The 22,777-nt window shown below is 40.6% G+C and overlaps 1 protein-coding gene across 1 annotated transcript in view; it reads right to left on the minus strand.

Moving 5' to 3' along the window:
* Positions 1 to 7,359: 7,359 nt before the first annotated feature.
* The window catches only part of LOC101394612 (uncharacterized), a 58,336-nt gene continuing 42,918 nt past the window's right edge, over positions 7,360 to 22,777 (minus strand). Inside the window, exons 2-4 of the mRNA XM_087425400.1 lie at positions 11,993 to 12,119; positions 11,727 to 11,787; positions 7,360 to 11,330 (exon numbers count right to left, since the gene is read on the minus strand). Coding sequence (XP_087281526.1) covers positions 9,416 to 11,330; positions 11,727 to 11,787; positions 11,993 to 12,119 — 2,103 coding nt within the window. The 3' untranslated portion in view covers positions 7,360 to 9,415. The remainder of the gene's footprint in view (positions 11,331 to 11,726; positions 11,788 to 11,992; positions 12,120 to 22,777) is intronic.

The following is a 22,777-nucleotide window of genomic DNA, read 5'->3' on the forward strand; positions in this document are numbered from 1 at the left end:
TCAAAGGAGGGCATTTCCTCTGGGAATTGGGAGAGTAAGTAGTCAGAAATTGTGTCTGTGCCTACTGCATGGAGAGGATGCCCGTCACAGAGTGATTCCAACACTGTCAGAATGAACGTTATGCTCTAGTCTCACAGACTCACCATCAGTGAGATGATTATTTAGATGAAACCCAGTTTTCTGATAAGTCTCGTTATAGGTGGATTAAATAGTGTAACCACAGTAAGGGGTGGATCATGACCACAGAGAGTGCTTTAACCAAGGGTGAGAAAGAGTCCCTGCTTATATTCTCCATGGGATACAAATATTTTCATGTCAGAAACATTTTCTAAAGTTAACCATTCTGAATATCCAGAAGTCATTTTTCTTCTGAAATGATAGCTTGTTTTTACTTCCAGTGCTCTTTTTCTGAACCTGACTGAAGTTCTGGAAGGATGCTCACTGACGCATCCCTGGTAACTATGCCTGTGTACCTATTTGGCAAATCTACGTCAGACTCCAGTTGTCAACAAAAATCAAATGGAGAGAGACTAATTATTGCACATGGTGAGGTGACTTTTAATTGTCTGTGTTTATCAGGAAGTATCACACATCTAGGTGTCACCTCACAGCGATATGTTTCAATGCAAATATCCCTGCAGAGGACAAGTTATGGCCAGCATTCTGCTCACACATCACATTATGTTTTTTCAGCGTTCTCTAGACACTTGTGAGTTTTCTTGTTGACCTAGCAAAGTGCCTTACAATCATCTTCCCTCCTTCCTACATAAACACTGGGTTGTTGTATTGTTCAAAAGCTGGGTATGTGTTATTTAAAATATCAGTGTTGTCCAAAGCAACTCAGGTGGGGAGCAGAGGCCTGAGGACAGTGGATCTAAGCTAAGGCCCCCTTGGGCCTGCAAAGGGAAGGACTTGAAGGCCCAGTTGTGCTTCCTGGGGAGCCTCCCCCTGCAGGTGTCCTACTGCTCACACCCCCATGGAAGGAGCCTTTGTACTGAGAGAAGCTACAGAGCCCTGTTGATATGGTGGGAAGGTATTAGTCTGGGAAAAAATTCTCTTATGTTATGATTAAACCTGTCATGTTTTGGTGGGACAGAATCCCTGGACTCTGATCTTCAGAACAACTTCCTAGCATTTACTCCTCCCCTTTTGTCAGAGAGGAAACCTGAAGGGTCTAGGAGTTGTCTGACTGCTCTTTCCAATAGCATAAGGTCTTGGCAAATTCATTTTTTTGAGGGATGGCCTAAGTTACAGAGCACAGAATGCTTTGGGTGTATCAGAATGTTTCCCCCTATTTCCTGCATGGAGAATGAGACATTTTCTTCCAGTCTCCACGGTGAGAAACTGCTTGGGCTTCTTTAGGAAAAATTCATGAATTTTGAGGAGTTTCCTAAGACTGGAGCCCCCCAAATTTTTAACTCTCAAGCTAGTCCACACTTTGACAAACTCATCTCTAGCAGGTTATGTGTTCCTTGAGGTGCCTGGCTCTGTCATTGCTCCTCCCAGTAAGTGGCAATTCTCTATATTCACCTGTCTCTCATTTTGGGGACATTGGTTTGCATGTCATCTCAAATCACTGACGGATCTAGGAAGAGGTGTTGCTTTTCAGGTTGCTCCATTTTTTTCTTATTGTGAAGATGAGATGATCACTCAGAGCTCTTTACATATCAGAACAGAAACCAGCCATTCGCTTCGGTTGCTCTGCATTTTCCCTTGTGAGACTATTCCATTTTCACTTACTGATTGTACTGCTAGAGCTCTTGTGGGTAGTTCCAAAGTTTTTCTTTTGTGACCAGTGCAGGAGAAAACATTATCATACTGGAGTCTCTGTATTTGGATTTCTTATCCTCATCTTCTAGAAGCTCCCCACACTGAAATCCTGTGTCTAATCTGAAAGACATTTTCCATAGTTACCTTCTGTCATATCATTGCCCTTTTGAGGGCAGGATTAATAACCTACCTTAATAGGACCAGACATCAGGACTGATGCATCACTTTAATAGAAATATTTCTTACTCAAAGGTACTTTTTAAGGAGAGTAGGACAAGGGAAAGCTGGTTCAGGTGGCTTGTGCAAAGCACAATGGGTTGGCTGTTTAAGGTGTGTGGGGATAGAGGCTGCCTGTTTTAAAGGTTTGACTCTCCTATCTGCAGACACATAAAGGAAAGGAGCCTGTGTCAACCTATATAAGTTATTTACCCTTTGTGGGTCAGGCAGGGTGAGCAGGTATCTAAAGCTGATTGAGAGTCAAATATCAAAGATGAAGTCAGTGTCTTTATTAGTCTTCACGCCTGAGGTTAGTTGGCTGAATAATGACAGATCTCATTTTAAAAAATTTTATTTGAATATTAATTAAAAGCCATGTGAAAAGCAAAAGCAACATATTATATTAAGATGACAAAGCTTCAAAAAAACATTTGAATCTAGTCATCCAAAAGTGTTGGAGAGATCCAGGAAAGGGTATCGGTATGTTTCCAGAACTCTGTTCGAATATCTTAGTAATGCTATGGTATACTTTAATTGTTGTCTCATTTTTTTGTGTTATTGGTGGTACCTTGCCAGTGTAGCCTGCCCACAGGCAGCAAGCAGGGCTTTTAGGGGAACAGAACTCCCGCTCTCTGCTTAATAAATACTTTAAACCCAAGTTGTCATCGGCTACCATGGCTGCCAGGGAGTTTTCCTTCAGGTTAAAGCATCTCAGACATCAGCTGTCTGCTTCATGTATTTTGAGTGTTTTGGACGTTTCTTGATTGGTATTAATGATTTGTTTCTTGAATGGCATCCTGTGTGCCCAGGTCAGGCCCAGTGACTCTCACAACAATGAACACCTGAGTGCAAATGGTAGGCAAACAGCACATTTGTATTTGATGGGCTGGGTGGGCTTTTGAAGCAGAGTGCCCCAAATGAAGTATTGACATGCAGGGCACAGACTATAGGTGATGGCAGGAGGAAGACCCGGGAGCGGGATATAACAGTGGTGGCTAGGGGGCACTATTATAATAAACCAAAGACCTGTAGAAGTGACCATATTGACACAAATGTCTATTACAGAGAGCTATCTACATAGGGTGCCAGTAGGCCTAATGATCAGAACAAAGTAATAGGTCCTAAAGACTGGGGACTGAATCTAACTAATGCCTCAAACAGCAGGAAGACCTATTTAGAAGAAGGCAAATTTTGTCTAAGCATAAGAATATGCAATGAGGGTGGTAGCCTACAGTTGTAAGAGGTACAATGTCCATTGAACAACTTTTTCAAGAGCCCAGGGTTTTGTATTTTCAGAGTTGACTTGATAATATCAATAATTTCTAGCATGTCTTGGTGAATCCTTGTATTTCGGCTTCAGCAGGGTCATGTATGATAGCATGAGTAGTTTGTCTATATGTTTATATCACGGTCTGAGCAGAGCCAGCAGCCCAGCAGAGGGGGTGAGGGGCCCCACAAAGTCCATCTGCCATCAGCGGTAGGGACCCTTCCTCAGCGTGGAAGGTATGTCCGTCAATTATATTACCAGTGACTTGTTTTTCACATCAGGTGCATTGGTCAGTCACTAAGTTAACCATGGCAGAGGAGGGAAATCAACTGAATTTTGCCTAGACTTTTAGCTTAGAGGCCTATAAATGGTTTTGTAGTATGTGGGATCATAAAGCCAAGGTTAATACCATCAGTTTTGAGGTGTTGACATGTGTCTCAGAAATGAGTCCATTTATCACTCTAGGCAATGAAATGAGCCTCAGCAGACTGAGGTTAATATGTGCAGAGTAGGGAGTGACCAGATTTCTATTTCAGTATTGTGAGGAAAGATATTCCCAGAGTCTTTTATGAATAGGGGTGACCTTGGATAAGGAGTTGTTGTTAGTGATGGGATGAGACAGCTAGATCATTGTCAATGGCCAAAGGATCTGTAAAAATGTGCAGATATGTCTGATTCTTGGCCAAAAATTTTTTTATGGCTAGCATGACCAGTTTGACTAATCGATCCGAGCTTGGGTCCATTCTTTGATCAGGGATGGCCTGTTTCATCTAGGGACAGAAGGCAGCATCTCTGCAGTGGACCCCATCAAGTGTGGTGGTGCACGCTGTCAATAAAGTATATGTACTTCTTGGTCACCCATGTTTTTCTAAGTGACTCACCAAGTGGCCAATATGTCTAAAAAGGAAATGACCTTTTCCACAATGGATTACATCAATCAGGGAAGAGGGAAACACACTTCCTACTGTTCACGGGATATACCAGAGGTGCCATTTTTGGCTCTATCCTCTAAGTATCCACATCTCTTCGATGAGGAGGACTCTGGGTAGCAAGCCTGAGCGGTCCTGCATTCATGACCCAAGGCAAAATGGGAAGCTGGCTGTGGAGGATCAACTCAGGCGCTGGGAGGGCCTCCATTTACATAGAGACTGTCAGTTGCCAGCAGTGGCTTCTCGAATTGTGTGCAGCAACCGCTGAAGAGAAGTTTCTGGTACAAGAATGCCTTGGGGAATTTATGACCATCATGGGAAGTTAGGGACTCTTGGCTGCATAATGGGAGGCTGCTAAAGCCTCTATGATAAAGGAGTGTGGGGAGGGGGACACTAATGGTACTGAGTGTTATGTCAAAAATTCTAGAGCCTTTTGTTTCCCAATTCAATGTAAGTCAATTTCTAAGTGTTGTGTGAATAAGTAATCAAGCAGATCTGACAAATTTGAGATGGCTGTATCACTGTGGCTGACAGAATGTGACCATGACATGGTTTCTACCACTGCTTCTGTCCCCATCTCAGCTCACAGCTCCACGGTATTGCCTCAAAGAAATTTTGCAGAGTGGGACACGTGTGGATTTCTAAAGATGTTTCCAAGTAAGCAGGCACAGAGTAGGCTTGAGATGGGAAATGAACAGCTGGAAATGGTCTATGGGTGACATAGAGAAGAAATGATTCTGATGCACATGAATGAGGATGTCCTCAGAAGATCCCACTTGGGATACAATTTTGTTTAGAACCACCATATTTCCAAAGATTTGTCCAAGGAAGCTGATTTAAACTCAAAGACAGATTCTGTCAACTCTCTCACTAAGCTCCTAGTATGTGGATGAGATGAGGGCAGGTGCAACCCTAGGGTGTTTTCTCAATTAAGACAAGGTTGCAAGAAAGGCCTGTTGAGGACTGAGTCCTTCTTCCCCAGTACTCCACTTCTTCCTAAGACGGAGCCCTCAGTGCTGGAAAGAAGAGCTGAGCACATAAAAACCAAGGTTCAGGACAGCTCAACATTCTCCTAGCATAGGAAAGCAATTGTCTTATGTGTTTTCTGGTATTACACACACACAAAAACGTATATCAAAAATATATACAAGATATTTTTAGTGTACTTGTGAGTTTTCACAAATGGATAGTAATACTGTATTTAAAAGATGGAAAATATATCATTACCCCAAAAGAACAACTTGTGGTGCCCATTTGAACAGGACCCCTCCAATACATGGGTTGACACTAACAAAATCGAAAAGATTGAACTTCTCTTGCTCTTTTAAACCTCAAAATTGTTAATGTTTCTCACTTTTCCACAATGTGTCCTGGAAGTCTAAGCACATGGAAGTGAAATGTGTGAACAGCAATATGGACGATGGGGCTTTGTGAATCACTGATACAGACTTCCAGCCACTCCTCTGATGAAAACATGTTGAAAATTTCCCATTTTTCCTTTTATACTCAATTAGGATATTACTCAAAACGATACTCTCTCTCTCTCTCTCTGCATCTCACCTCAATTATTCCTTGGATGATTGCCTCTGAACATTCATAGCTCTTTTTGGTGTTTCCACTGGGAGATCACAGTGGACTTGCATAGAGATACTCTACTCATAGAACACACTCAGGATGAGCTAGAACAGTGCAGATGAATGCAACTGTTTCTCTAAACAGGAGGAACCCCATGGTTTAGTGGGGTATATATTGCACACTCAGTCTGTACAGCAGGAAAATGAAAATGCCAAATACTACATTTTAAATATTTAAAGGTAAATGAAAATCCTCTTCTAGAATATTAAATGCAAAAAAGACACCACAAATATCTGTGGCTTAAATCAACAGGAAGTCTCCAGTCCCAGATAACAATAATGACATCCTCACTCACTCCTATATACCCACCCCAGCCTCCCTATTAGCTCATATTGTTTTTTTTCCTTTAAAGCCCTTATTTCCATCTTAGAAAATAAAGCTTTACCATTTGTTAATCATCTCTTTCCCCACAAACCTACAAACACCATGACTGAACTTTGTTTCATGCTGCATATCCAAATCCTACCTTGCCTTATTTCTGTTAAACTGCGTACACTGACTCTAAAGTGCATGGCATGTGAGGGATGTTGAAACATATAGCATCAAGAGCACAGTTTCTGAGAAAGAAAGTCTTGACTGGCACAGCAGTCCTGTCTCTCTCCCTTGCTAGGTTTGTACTGTCTCACAATTTACCTAAACTCAAAAGCTCGGTTGAGTCATAAAGGAGACATTAAAAATATTACGTAGTACACTAAGAAGTGAATTAATGTGTTTTAACTCAGGTACTTTATGCTGAACAGTGTCTAATACACCATAGGAAACACATCAGTGTCTTGATAATAAGCAGGAAAGGCAAAAACTGCCCCAGAGGACCAGGAGCTGCCTACAGTCACTGCAAGGACAAGTCTCATCCTGCTGAAGAGAAAAATCTCACACACCTCCCTCATCAAAGGTACATGATCATCAAGACAAAACCAAGGGTATTTTGTAACCATATCACTAAAAATGATAAAAGATAAAATTCCAAATCATAAATCATAAAAATGAGTAATATTCCCTTCTTGGTACTAAAATGACTGACTGGGACTTCTTATAAATTAACTTTAGCTCCACTACATTGTTGTTGCCTTCTAGAAAACAAAGATTATATTTACCAAAGATAAAATGTTTACCAAAGACAGGATTAAGTTTACGTCCTCACACCTTTCGACACAGAAAATGACCTCCTTCCTTGAATAGCAAACAAATCATCTAACACCTGCCAAAATCCTGTAAGTCGTCCTTCTGAGCACCCTGTCACTGTCACACCTCACAGTCCTTTATGGTCTGTGGTCATTCTTACTAGAATTCATTACACCCCTTTGTTTGATTACAGGTGCAATCCTGCAGGTCACTGGCAAGTAGACACTGAAAAAAACCATGATTGTTAAGTTTTGGGAGAAGAACGAATGAGAACTTACATTCATGACAAAGACTGTAACTATAAAGAATAAAAAATAAAGTTTGCCTGAGGAAAAAATACCTGAATTTGTATGTACATGATAAAATTGACTCATAAGGTATAATGATTAAGTGAAGAAAATTATGAAGTATATCTGAAAGTCAATAATAAATATGGATTTTAATATATTGAGAGAATGAAAACCACAATAATAGTTATTAACATGCCATGACTTAGAAAACAGTTAGTAAAATATATCAATGAAACAACTACAGAATTGTTCATTTCACCAAGAAATGGACATACTTTTAATGACATACCATCAAACATTATTACAAACACATTCAGGGAATATGTTCAGCTACAAGTAACAGGAAACACACACTGTCTTCCTGACATGAGAAAGGTGATTGTTCTCACGTGGAAGACCTGGGTCAAGGCAGCCACTGCACAATGCAGCACAGAAACAGACTTCCACGTCCTTCTTTTTATGCCCCATGTAGATGTCATGGTGAATCAGGAAAACATACTCACTAGCACTATTAAGAGCATAAGGTGTTTCCTAAACAAACTAGACCTTCTACAGATATCATCTAGAGAAGAGGGAAATAAGAGAATACTCTCAACGACAAAAGTCTGAATTAGTTTCCAAGAGAGCATACAGAAAAATCCTAACTCTAATGGATCTTTGACGTGAAAACATCAGTGGAAAATACACCTCTATGAAAAAGGAAATCAAACAGCTTGTGGTGGTATTCAAGATACTCTTGACTGGAAGGGCAAAGAATCCAGAAAATGGGATGGAAGATGGTGTCCTCAAAGCTCCTATGTAACTGTCTGTCTCCTCCCACAGTGGCTCCAACATCTGCCTAATGTCTTGTTTGCTTCTGTCTTCCAAATCTCATGCAAGAGAGGCTACTGGTGAATTCCAACTTGGAACCAAAAGGGGGTGGATTCTTAAAGATCTACTTCTTCTTCTTTTTTTTTTTTTTTTGTGAGGAAGATCAGCCCTGAGCTAACCTCCATGCTAATCCCCCTCTTTTTGCTGAGGAAGACTGGCTCTGAGCTAACATCTATTGCCAATCCTCCTCCTTTTTTTCCCCCAAAGCCCCAGTAGATAGTTGTATGTCACAGTTGCACATCCTTCTAGTTGCTGTATGAGAGATGTGGCCTCAGCATGGCTGGAGAAGCAGTGCGTCGGTGTGCGCCCAGGATCCAAATCCGGGCCGCCAGTAGCGGAGCATGCGCACTTAACCACTAAGCCATAGGGCCGGCCCAAAGATCTACTTCTTATATTACCCCCATTGACTTAATGCAATACAGGGGTGATGTGTCCAGCTCTAGCTTTTGTTGTCGTATCACAGGCCTCTACTTAATACAAAGTCTCTTCACCAAATACCAGTCAGAAGGAAGGACAAAGAGCAAAGGCCCAAATATGAAAATAATAATTCACAGGAAAGTATACTCTTTGATAAACTTGCCATACATAAAAATGTATTCCAACTGTTTAATAGTATGGAAAATAAAAAGAGGCTCCTGTACCCACCACTCCAAAAAAGGAGCTTTCTCTAAGAGAGGTACAGTATACACAGTGAATTAGGCATATCCAGGATCTGCAATACAAGACCAGTAAGGAAATCCCAACAAATACAAACTGTCATTTTCAATGGCCCCTTAACATAGAACAATTAAAACATTACAAAAAAGAATTAAAGAGAAAATATTATTAGCTGATTTAAGGAAAAAGCACTACCTCGTAATCTTATGTACTATTGAGGAAGGATAATGTCCAGAATTATCTCACCTCAATATTTATTTATGAAAGTAATTAATAGAAATCCACAAGCCAATGTTGCACTTTAAGAAAGAGGCTTGATTAAAACAATATATTTACAACTTTAACAACTCTTTCATGTTGAAAGTTTTCCAGAACATCATACACAGCTTTATTTCCATCAAGCTTTCTCATATGACTTACATTTACATTTCTTTTTGGTGGGAGTTTCACATACAAGGATGTGGGCCCTTTGAAGGCTTTCCCACATTGTTTACAGTCAAGAGGTTTTTATCAAGTGTGTCCTTTCATGCCTTCAGAGAGAACTCAGATGACAAAAGACTTCCCCACATTCATTATATTTATATGGTTTTCCCTCTAATATGCATTCTCGCATATCCTCAAAAGTTTGCATGAGAAATACAGGCTTTCCCACTTTCCTGTCATTCATAGGATTTCTCTCCAGGATGAGTTCTTTTATGTCTTCGAAGAGAACTGGGAAAACTAAATGCTTTACTACATTTTTCACATTCATACAGTTTTTCTCCAGTGTGATTTCTTTTATGTATTTGGAAACTTTGATAAGAACTGAAGGCTTTTCCACATTCTTTACATTCATAGGGTTTCTCCCCAGTGTGACTTCTTTCATGTCTTCGAAGCAATCTGAGATAAATGAATGCTTTCTCACATTCTTTACATTTATAAGGTCTATCTTCCATGTGAATCATTATGTGTGATCGAAGGCTTGAGGGATCCATAAAGGCTTTCCCACATTCCTTACATTCATAGGGTTTCTCTCCTGTATGAATTCTTTCATGTACTCGAAGAGAACTGGAAGAAGTGAATGCTTTACTGCATTTTTTACATTCATAGGGTTTCTCTCCTGTATGAATTCTTTCATGTACTCGAAGAGAACTGGTACAACTGAATGCTTTACTGCATTTTTTACATCCATAGGGTTTCTCTCCAGTGTGACTCCTTTCATGTACTCGAAAGGCACTGGGAGAAATAAATGCTTTCTCACATTCCTTACATTTATAAGGTCCATCTCCAGTATGAAAGATCATGTGTGATCGAAGGCTTGAAGGAGTTATAAAGGCTTTCCCACATTCCTTGCATTCATAGGGTTTCTCTCCAGTGTGAGTTCTTTCGTGTACTCGCAGAGAACTGGGATAACAGAATGCTTTACTGCATTTTTTACATTCATAGGGTTTCTCTCTAGCATGATTTCTTTCATGTCTTTGAAGAGAACTAGAAGAAGTGAGTGCTTTATTGCATTTTTTACATTCATAGAATTTCTCTCTACTGTGATTTCTTTCATGTATTTGGAAAACTTGAAGAGAAATAAAAACCTTACCACATTCCTTACATACAAAAGGTGTCCGTCCCGTGTGAGTTCTTTTGTGTTTTTTTAAGTTAGTGTACAAACTGAAGGCTTTCCCACATTCTTTACATTCATATGGTTTCTCTCCAGTGTGACTCCTTTCATGTATTCGAAATGAGCTGGGATAAATGAATGCTTTCTCACATTCCTTACATTTATAAGGTCCATCTCCAGTGTGAGTGATCATGTGTACTCGAAGGTTTGTGAGAGCAATAAAGGCTTTCCCACAGTCCTTACATTTATAGGGTCTCTTTCCAGTGTGACGTCTTTCATGTATTCGAAAAGTACTGGGATCACTGAATGCTTTACCACAATTTTTACATTCATAGGGTTTCTCTCCAGTGTGACTCCTTTCATGTATTCGAAAAGCACTGGGAGAAATGAATACTTTATTACATTCCTTACATTTATAAGGTCCATCTCCAGTGTGAAAGATCATGTGTGATCGAAGACTTGAGGGATCTATAAAGGCTTTCCCACATTCCTTACATTCATAGGGTTTCTCTCCTGTATGAATTCTTTCATGTGTTCGAAGAGAACTGGAAGTAGTGAATGCTTTATTGCATTTTTTACATTCATAGGGTTTCTCCCCAGTATGAGTTCTTTCATGTATTCGAAGAGACCTGGAAGAACTGAGTGCTTTACCACATTTTTTACATTCATAGGGTTTCTCCCCAGTATGAGTTCTTTCATGTATTCGAAGAAAACTAGGAAAAGGGAAGGCTTTTCCACATTCCTTACATTTATATGGCTTCTCTCCATATTTTTGATAGTCATATGGTTTGTGTTCAGTGTGACATCTAACGTGCCTATTAAGCGATGAATGATGCTTGAAGACTTTTCCACATAAACTGCACTTACATGGTTTTGCCGCAGTAGTTTTCTTGTTCAGATTGAGATTTGGAATGTGGATGATGTTTTCTCCACATTGACTACACTCTTCACTTTCACAGAGTCCCTCTACCATATGACTTCTGTAGAAAATGAGAAGCATATTATTAATTATTTCTTTATAACAACTTTATATTTGTTATATTTATTGTGATTTATAGGAAAACTGTAGCTTTTCTGCTTTGTCTAAATTCTCAGATATTGAACATACTGAATATTCTGCAAGAGTACATCACCCTTGCTATTATCCAAACAGTGATATTCACATATACATGGTTTATTAATACTGTTTCCAAGTGAACTCTTTTGCAAAAGCGGAACCTCTACATCACACTTCAGAAAGCATACTTGGTGAAAATTTTCTAAGAATAGCTAAATTTTAATCAAAGCTTATTTGTTTTGTTTGCTTCTTTTTAAAACTTCATAACATACCAGGATTCTCACATGAGACACTGTTTTCTATTGTGAGTGTGACTCACCTTAATTTTCTCTCCTGGTTTTTGTACTGATCTTCAGTGTCATGATGTTCCCACGTTTTTCCTGAAATGCAGACCCAGAAAGTTGATTCCAAAGTATTAGAAATTATAGAAAAATTTTTAGATTCTAAGTCCATGATGAGCTATAACCATTTCTAGTTTATTTAGCAACATCTCCCCCTTCCACATTCTACATCTTGGAACCATGTTGATGGGCAAGAAACACTTGTTCTCTAACTGATGAAGTGAAGGAATGTCCTCATTCTTACCTATAGAGGCCAGGTTCCTGAAGGTTTCCCACATCACATCTCTGTAGAGTTTCTTCTGTGAAGGATTCAGTAAAGCCCACTCCTCCAGGGTGAAGTTCACAGCCACATCCTCAATGGCCACTGAGTCCTAAAAAAATCACAAATATGAGTAGAGTAGGATGTATAAGACTGACAGTGGGCCAGCCCCGTGGCTTAGCAGTTAAGTGCGTGCACTCTGCTGCTGGCGGCCCAGGTTCGGATCCCGGGCGCACACTGATGCACCACTTCTCTGGCCACGCTGAGGCCGTGTCCCACATACAGCAACTAGAAGGATGTGCAGCTATGACATACAACTATCTACTGGGGCTTTGGGGAAAAAAATAAATAAATAAAAATTATTAAAAAAAAAAAAAAAAAAAACCTGCTTTAAGACTGACAGCACTGGGGATCTATATCCATTTGTAGGAAGGTTACATAGGATTCTATCCTCTCCAAACACTAATTCTATGATGTGGTCATCAAAAACTATTTTTCTGTACACACTTGCTCATCACTTTAACAACAACATGAACACATGAAAATTATTTACACATTTTTACTGTATTCACATTTCATCATATTTCTCTGTAATGGCAGGGTCAAGAGCATGTTGGGAAATGACATAAATTGCTACACAATGAAACAAATATTATCATTATCAGAACAAAACAGACAGAACACAATATCCATGAGGTCTAGGACAACTCTCTTTAATAGAAGACTTAAACTACACATAATGGGAACACCTGAAGGAAAAAAAAAGACAGAAAGTAATAGGGGAAACGAGTAAAGTAATAACCACCAAAATATCCTAAAATTGATGATAGCCAGCAAACTGCACATCCAGGAAATCAGAGAACACTAAACATGATAAACTACAAAAATGCACACCCAAGAATATCATATTCAAACTAGAGAAAAATCAAAGACAGAGAATATAATGAAAATGCCAGAGAAGAAACACACCTTAGGTATAAAGAAACAAACATTCTAATTAAATTGGACATCTTTTCAAAAACCATGCTACAAGAACAGAGTAGAGTGAAATATTTAAAGTGTTGAAAATAAAAAACCACTCTCCTAGAATTCCCTGTCAAGGAAAATTATCCTTTAAAAATAGAGGAAAAATAGGTACTTTCTGAGATAAAAATTGAGGAAATTTGTCATGAGTACACCTACTTAGAATGAAATATTCAAAAATGTATTGGAAAGAATGTAAATGATAAAAGTAGAGGATTAGAAAAGAAAAAAGTGAATGTAAAATATCTTTTTTTTCCTACGGAAGATTGCCCTGAGCTAACATCTGTTGCCAATCTTCCTCTTTTTGTACGTGAGCTGCTGTGACAGCATGGCCACTGACAGACGAGTGGTGTACGTCCACACCCATTTACCAAACCCAGGCTGCTGAAGCAGAGTGTGCTGAACTTAACCACTAGGCCACTGCAGCTGGCCTAAAATATCTTTTCTACATTTATAATTAATATAACAGATGACAATATTATTTTAAACAACATATATGGTAATGAGAAACTTAGGGACAAGTGAAATAAATGACAGCAATGGGACAAGGCACAGTGAGCAGAAATTGGGAATAGTGTGTTATGAAGTACTTGCACACAGTGAAGTGGTATAGTGTTATTTGGCAGAAAAGGTGAGTCAGTTATAAATGTGTATTGAAACTCAATGGTGAGCACTAAAAGAGTTTTTTAAAAAATGTGTAATTGATATGCTAAGAGAGGAGGAAAAAAGAATCAGATAAAATGCTGAATTTCAGTGAGAGGAAGTGGAAAAAAGGTGGAAGACAAAAAGAGCAAGAGCAAGATATAAAAAACAGTGAAAGAGGTGGCAAGTATTAATCCAGCTGTATCAATAACAACTTTAATCATCAATAGTCTCAATACAATTGAGAGAGACAGTAATATCACATTTATAAAAAACAAATACTGTCTACAAGAAACCCACTGTCAATACAAAGACACAGATAGATGAAGGATAAAAGGATGGAGAAAAATATGCCACGCCAACACAGGTCAAAAGAAAGCTGGCACAGGTATATGAATTATAGAAAATGCAGATTTCAAACCAAGGAAGATTCAGAGATAAAGAGGGGCATTACACAGTGGTAAAGGGGTCTATTCTCCAAGAAGGCACAGCCACCCTTCATGTGTATGTGCCTAACAACAGAGGGGCAAAATACATAAGGCAAGAGCTGATAGAAGGCAAGGAGAAACAGATGAATCAAGTTCAATAGTTGGAGAATTCAACACCTTCTTATTATGAATTATAAATTCCAGTAGGGGGAAATTGAGGAAGGACAGAGGTGAACAGAACAGCACAATGAAACAACTAGATTTTATTTTAATCTATGGAACACTTCATGCAACAAGAACAGAATATACATTCTTCTCAAGTTCACATGGAACATTTCCAAGGACAAACCACATTCTGGGAATAAAGCACACCTTAACAAATGTGAAAGAGCAGAAATCATACAAAATATGCTCTCACCACATAGGGATTCATCTAGAGGTCAATAACAAGATAGTTGGAAAACCTCCAAATATGTGGGGATTCAACAATATATTTCTAAATAATACATAGGATCAAAGAAGAAGTCTGAAGAGAAATGAAAAATTATTTTGAACTAAATGCAATGAAAACACAACATACCAAAGCTTCTTGGATGCAGCAAAAGCAGTGCCTAGAGGGAAATTTATGCCATCAAACAGTTACACTGGAAAAACCAAAGATCTATAATCAAAAATGTAAGCATCTACCTTAGGAAACAATAAAAGGAAGAGTAAATCAAACCCAAAGTAAGCACAATAAAAGAAAGAATAAAAATTAGAAAAGAAATCAATGTCATTCTGGGAAATCAACAGAGGAAGTTAAAACAAAAAAGCTGGTTCTTTGACAAGACTAATAAAATTGATAAACATCTAGTCAAGAAAACAAAGAAAAGAGGGAAGACAAATATTACTAACATACAAAAGGAAAGGAGGCGGAAATGAAAATAAAAAAGCATATGATAAAAGCCAACATCCATTTATGATAACAAACTAGTAGTAGAGGGGAACTTTCACTACTTGAGAAGGAACACCTTTATGAATCCTGCAGCTAAATTCGTAACATTTGTTCCATATGGCGTGACTGTCTCTGTGAAACCTCGGAAAGAATTCACAACAGAAATAACTCCTGGAATTAATAAGAGAGTACAGCAAGGTTGAAGGATACGTGAGTCAATTGCTTTCCTTATAGATCCACACAAATACAGTCAACAGATCTTTGACAGAGAAGGAAAGGCTATTCAAGTGAAAAAGAAAGTCTTTTAAACAAATAGTGGTGGAAGTAATGGAAATCCACATGCAAACACACACACACACAAAATGAATGTAGACAAGGGCCTTATGCCCTTCACAAAAATTAAGTCAAAACACATCACAGATCTAAATGTAAAATGCCAAAGGAATAAACTCCTAGAAGATATCATAGGAGAAAATCTAGATAACCTTGGGTTTGCAGATAAACTTTTAGATACACACTGAAAAGCAAGGTCCATAAAAGAAAAAAACAAAATTTTACTTTCTTAAAATGAAAATCTCCTACTGTGAGAAAGAAAGTGTTAAGAGAATAAAAACACAATTTACAGAGTAAGAGAAAATCTTTGTAAAACACGTATGTGATCAATGAGTGGTATCAGAAATATCCAAAGAACTCTTAAAACTCAACAGCCAGAAGACAAACAACTCAATTTAAAAATGGGCAAACGATCTGAACAGACAACTCACTGAATAAGCTATATAAACAGGAAATAAGGAACATAAAAACATGCTTCACATCAAATGTCATTAGGAAATTGCAAGTAAAACAATGAGGTATCATTAAACACATTAAATGAGTAAAACTCAAAACACTCAGAACACCAAGTATTATTGAAGATGCAAAGCTACAGGCAAGCCTCATTCATTGCTGGTGGAAATGGGATTTGGTACATCTACAATGGAAGACAGGAACCTTCTTTCAAAACAAAATACACTGTTACTACATCAAGTAAGATCCAGCAATAATGTTCCTTGGTATTTTTCCAAATGAGCTGAAACCTTATGTTCACACAAATGCTACACATGAATGTTTACAGGCACTTTATTCACAATTGCCAAGAGTTAGAGTGTTAAGCAAAACGTCCTTCAAGAGTTGAATAGAAAAGACAATTACTGGTGCATTCATACAATGAAATACTGTTCATTGATAACAAGAAAGCAGGTATCAAGCCATGAAAACACATGGAGGAACCTTAAAAGGATATTGCTAAGGGAAAGAAGCCAATGTGACAAGGCTATGTAGCGTATGATTGCAAGTATACGGCATTTTGGAAAAGACAAAAGCATGAGCCAGTAGAAAGATCTTTGGTTGTGAAGAACTTGGGGGATGGAGGAAGTAATGAATCAATAGGTGGATGAATAGAGGATGAACGAATCAATAGAAGTTTTTTAGGGAAGTGAAACTACAACTCTATGATACAGAAATGATGGACACATGTCATTATACATTTACCAAAATCCATAGATTATATAACACAAAGAGTCAACACTAATGTGATGCATCAATATGGGTTGGAAATTGTACCACAGTAATACAAAATGTGAAAAAGAGTGCAAACTATGTGCATGCAGAGAGAAGGGTTGTGTGGAAAGTATTTAAATTCTGATCAATTTTCTGTAACCTGAAACTGTTCCAAAAAAGCCTGAAGTCGTTCAGAAAAAAAGATGTAGACAAACTCAGTTCAATTCACCCCTGATGACTGAAACAGGACATCTCTCATCCAACTGATTTCAATAAGCCAGTATGGTGCTCTATGAGCCTGAGACCCACAAGGGAGGTGAAACTTCCACCGAATGCCTTGTTGGAGAGCAGGGCACTGTATACTCTGAGAGGTGCCATGGTTACTATCAGTAGTGTCACAACTCCAAGGTGGATAACGAGTGTCCTGGTGAGTCCTTGTATTGTGGACTTAGTAATGTACAGACAAGTGTTACCTTGATTTCTATTTTGGGTATCTCTGATTTAAGACATTCCCAGAGTTATTTTACGACAAAGGGGCATCTCTTAGACAACCATCCAAGAGTCTGTGAACGTATGCAGATGAGGCCAATTTTTGGCCAATAGTAAGATGACTGCCTGATGTTTGGTTACCTCTGGTGACACCTGAGTTTGGTTCTTCATCAGGGATGTCCCAATTAAGGGATGAAGAGCAGAAACTCTCCACTGAGCTCCATCATGTATGAACGTGTATTGTTGTCCTTAAAGTCGGGGCCGGCCCTGTGGCTTGGTGGTTAAGTGCGCGCGCTGCAATGCTGGCGGCCCGGGTTCGGATCCCGGGTGCGCATCGAGGCACCACTTCTCCGTCCATCCTGAGGCCGAGTCCCACATGCCGCAACTAGAAGGATGTGCAGCTATGACATACAACTATCTGCTGGGGCTTTGGGGGGAAAAAATAAAATAAATAAAATCTTTAAAGTCTATGCACTCCCCAGTGCTGTGCATTCAGTTAACCCCAAGGAACTACCCAGGGAAACAAGGAGTCTGGGAGAGGTGTGACCTCCTCCAGCACCCTAGCATCTTTCAATGAACAGAAGAAAGAAATGCCATGCCCCTCCTGCAGGTGGCATAAGCTACAGGGCCAAGGTTGGGCCCCATCATATCACAAGTAGGTGTCAGTAGCAGCCTGAGCTGGTGGGAGGCTGTTTCCAGGGCCAAAGGCATAACAGGCACCTCGGTAGAGGGTCACATGCTCAGTGTTTGTGAGAGCCCCTATTTTCAAGAGATCTCAGTACCTGGTGACAATAGCAGCTCTAATGGCACATAGTGTGGGGACTAGGGCAGGTTCCTTCATCAGAAGTCTATGGACAACTTAAGGCCCTCCTCCTGAGAGCCTCAAATCACCATCATCAGGGTTAGAGGCCTCCTCCATGACAACTGGTTGCTTTATAGAGTTTAAGGAACCCAGGCTTAGTTGAGTTTGAACTAATCCCTTTGCTGTGCCAAACTCAGACTGTGGGTGTTGTCCACTATAACCCACAGGGTAGGATCTTTGTTGCAATAGATGCAGGGATGGCAGCAGCAGAGTTACTTAGGGGTCCTGGTGAGCCCTGTGTAAGCCTGCTACCTACTGCCTGCTTTTTCCTGTCTCTTTTCTTTCTCATTGAAGTAATTGCCTGAAAGGAGTGACCATCAGATGGGCTCACCTCATTCACAAGGTATAATCATCCTCAAATCCCCAGATGCCCCCAGCACTGACACGACCCCAGCCTCAGTCTCACCTTCACTCTAAACACACAGATAGTTTCCATGAAGACATAACCCAGGACCACATTAAAGAGGGCCCCATTCCCAGACTCTCACTCCCAAAGGAAGTAAGCCAAACAGGATTTCTCTGTACATGGAACCAGGCGTGGTGGGTGAACAGTGCACACAGGGCAGCACAGCTCACAGGAGGAGCTGCCCAGCAAGCAGCAGCTCACAGTGCAGGAGCCTCCAGGCTTTCTCATCAGCCCGTCCAGACAAGAAGGCCTAGGGGAAAGGGAGGGGTGAGGCTTAAGTGTTCAGAAGCCAAACACCAAATATGTGGACCCTGGACACTCATTACAAGAACAAACAGGAGTAAGAAAAATAGGCATTCACACTGGCTTGTTTTTACATAAAGAAACACTAACAGGATGATGAAGCAGTGATCAAAACTGGTCATTTGAGGGGGGCCGGAGTGAGAGCAGAGGAGTGGGGCAGGACATGCAGGCAGGGAGTCTCCTTAAGTTAGTTTCCTCTCTTAGGCATTTTTTAAACCTTCTCATGTATTATTTATTTAAAATAAAGAGAGAAATTTATATACACCATATTTTCCTACGCTTGATCATTATTTTCAATTAACTTTTGCATTTTAAAATTAATTTAATTTCAACATTTCTACATAGGAAATCACACCAGAGTTTAATCCTTCAAACAACAGTAAACATAAAAATTTAAACCATAAACCATTTACCAATCCCTTTCGAAAAAAAGAAAAAGGTGCATTATAATTTGTCCCTTCACTATATTGCACACTGGGGATATTTTCAGGAAGGAGTAGCATATTATAATACATTAGGGGTTTGCAATTAAGCCCTGCAATGAACTAGGAATTCCAAAGATTTATATAAGCTTTGATCTGTTTCCTCATATCAATGAAAATAGAAATTCACATGCTTTTTCCTCACATCCACTAAAATAGGAATTCATTTGCCTTAGGAATAGTACAGTCTTTTAAATGTTCCCTCAGGACATGGACACACAAAAACTGACCTAAAAATGTAAAATACACCTGAGAACTTAAGTACACCCATCTCACATCATGAGGCTCTCTTGCCTAAATGGAACAAAAATTCTATTGGGTTCCACAATTTTCTTGCCTTACTCACATCGTATCTCTCAATCAACTTACATTTTAAAGCCCCAAGTGCTAACGGAAACAAGAGTCAGAGTGCTGCCATCTTCAATTGATAAAGGAATCCAGGGACAGAAACATGAATATTTGAGGAAAACTCATGTTCAGAAAGTTGACCGTATTCCCAGGCTTGGAGTCTATATAGCCTTGATTGAGACGTAACCCCTAGAGTGCTGTGTGCCTGGTGGAGGAGGGTGGGGCACCTGAGCAGCCACAGGAATGAACTCTGGGGGCTCCACACACCCTCCCCTCTCCTGTGAGCACAGAAGCACTGCCTCCCCCAGGCTTCCCTTCTCACAGTGAGGACACGCTCAGCCTGATTCAGTTTCAGGTTCTGACCCAAATGAACTCCCAAATTCATAAACCCTCTGTCCACAGGACAGAACTCCTGATCTTCACAGACTTTCTCAAGGTGCACAATGACACTCTCAGTGCACCTACAGTGTGGATGCAAAACTCAAACATGACATTTAAAATGTCCAGGCCTAAGGAACCACAACCACAGCCTCAGAAAGGGCATCACCTCCCCACCCTCATGTGCACGTGCACCCCCAGCTTTCCAGGGCTCTGCAGCTCCTCTCAGTATAGAGGCTCCTTCCATGGGGGGTGTGAGCAGGCAGGACACCTGCAGGGGGAGGCTCCCCAGGAAGAACAACTGGGCCTTCAAGTCCTTCCCTGTGCAGGCCCAAGGGGGCCTTAGCTTGGGTCTTTGAGTGCAGGCCTCTGCTCCTACTGGAGATGCTTTGGAACATCACTGTTATTTTAAATAACAAACTCAGTGTTTGAAAACTCCAGAAACATCACTTAAACCCAGCCTTTCTGTGGAAAATAGGGAAAGAAATTATAAGGTACTTTTAGTAATACAACCAGAAAACCCCAAATATCTATTCCTTTCAGGAAAAAAATCAGTTAATGATTATTTCCATGGCAAGAAATCATACTTGAACACTTGTGGTCTGCAAGTCTAAGCCCTGGAATTTCACTTGAAAACATCCAGAAGTAAAGACCAGACCTCAGAAACTTACTCCACATGTTCAGGGGAAGAAAGAGTGCAACAAGTACTCTTAAAATGGAATGTAACACAGGAATATTTTATTTTTTCTAAAATTCAGGTCTTTGCTGCCTGTTTTGAACTATTTTATATTGTCTTCCAAGGTTTATTGATTAAATATATTTACCTTATTGAAAAATGGAGACATATAAGTGAATAAATCTTTTGTAGGTCATAAACCCAGAGAGGGGCAGTGCTGACAGGACAGATCACCCAGGAAAGTTTCTCAAGAGGAATCTCCACCCAAAGGATTTCCCATAGGCTGTCTATGCCCAGAAGGATCCTGGGGGGAGAGCACAAGGATTTCACGCAGTGTAGTTCCTCATGTAAAATATTCACAGACAAATATAATCTTTAAAAAAGAGTCATCTATGACTCTGGGGAAAAATGATAAACAGTTATCATATTGGGTCTGTTTGAAATGCGCCATGAAGAGTTGATAAGATGCTGTGAGTCAGAGAGGGGCAGTGGCTTTAGGAATGTAGGGAGGGATCTGAAAATTTAGAGACTTACTGGTAGCCCTGAAAGAGCTAGTCTGGGGGGACAGCGTTGCGGATTTGAGACCCTGCTCCCCAAATATTTGGAAAACTGAGGAAAAACTGGTTGCCCCCTCGGGAAAAAAGAGGCAGTGGGGATCCCACAGACCACAGCTCCTCCCACACAGGAACTCTAGAGACCAAGTCACGATTGTCTCTGATGACCCTCCCTGTGGTCACTGCGCAATCTGGAGAGACACAGGGCTCCAGGGCCAAAGTCACCATGCACAGGGATGTACAGGACACCCGGGGTGCCAGCTGCCAGAGGGGACTGAGGTCCGAGGCGCCACCACAGACTCGGGTCCGCAGACTCCAGAGGTGACCGCGGGGAGGCCGGTCCCGCCACGGCCGGTTCCGACCAGCCCTCCTCCCCGTCTTCTCACCCGGGGCCGCACACTCACCATTTCTAGTCTCCCGGGTCCCCTGAGTCCTTCCTATGACCTTCATGACTAGCACGGATCACAGTGTGACAGAGGCTGCAACAGAGCCACTGGGGACTGTCCATGGCAGGAGGAAGAAGGGACATCCCTGTTGGGGCACAGCATCGCCCCCCCACCTGCCCCAGCGGTTCCCCTGGACAGTCCAGAAGGCCCTGCCCCCTCACCCCCAGTAACAGCTGGTGGGAGGCTGCGTGGCTCAGCAGAACCAGCCTAGGCTGGCGGCTGGAACCTGACTCACGTGGCACATTTGCATTTAAACAGAACTTTTTCTGGCCCGGGCTGCCTCTGTTGTTTTCACCCAGCTCTTCGTGAACGTGTGGGCACCAGTGTGCACTGGGAACTCCTGACTGAGTTTGCAAATGGAGCAAGTACAGACAAAAGGATGGTCCAGGCCAGGCCACACTGGAACAGGAGGGTCTTATGTCCTCTAGGGGTCAGGGGCTTGGTGGCATAAGGTTGTGAGGCCAATCATGTAACTGTGACTCTTATTTAGAAAGGCAGACACTTGAATGTGACCTCATCATCTGTAATAAAGAGTCAGGCTCCATTTTAATCTGTGATCCTTGCTAGCGATGAGCCTTCCACCCATCCCTTCCCCACCCCACTCATTTGGTACTGAAGACAAAGAATCCCAGAGACTTGGCCCTGGTGGGAAGTCTGAATCCCACAGCCCTAGCCAGGGCTCAGGGACTCTTCTCAGTCTAACCACAGGGCATGACATACACTCATTAAAATCTCAGGTGTACATATTACACTGGGAGGAAATTTATTTTCGATCAGTTTTTGCCTGTGTCCCTAGAGAGCTTTCAAATGTTAACCGCTATAATATCCAGATTTAAGGAAACTGATGTCTATTTTCACTGATATAAGAAAAACAATAAATCCTTATGTAAATGTGAGAAGCACCTGGAAACTCTTCCCCTGCCCCCCCCAGGTTTATTGAGGTATAATTGACTAATAAAATTATCTATATTTAAAGATTACAATGTGATGATTTGATATACATATACAATATTTATACTTGAAATTTGCTAAGAGCGGATTAAGCCTTCTCACCACACACACACACGCACACACACAAACACACACACACACACGTAAGCACCTAGGATTGGAAATGATGGGTCATATGGTAATTTTAGGTTTTATATTTGAGGAACTCCCAGACCTTTTTCCACAGTGACTACACCATTTTCTATGCACACCACCCATGTATGGGAGTTCAAATTTCTAAACATATCCTCAACAAAACTTGTTCTTACC

This window comes from Ceratotherium simum, chromosome 39 (genome assembly GCF_057802395.1).
Source record: "Ceratotherium simum simum isolate JZ-2026a chromosome 39, ASM5780239v1, whole genome shotgun sequence".
Lineage (NCBI taxonomy): Eukaryota > Metazoa > Chordata > Mammalia > Perissodactyla > Rhinocerotidae > Ceratotherium > Ceratotherium simum.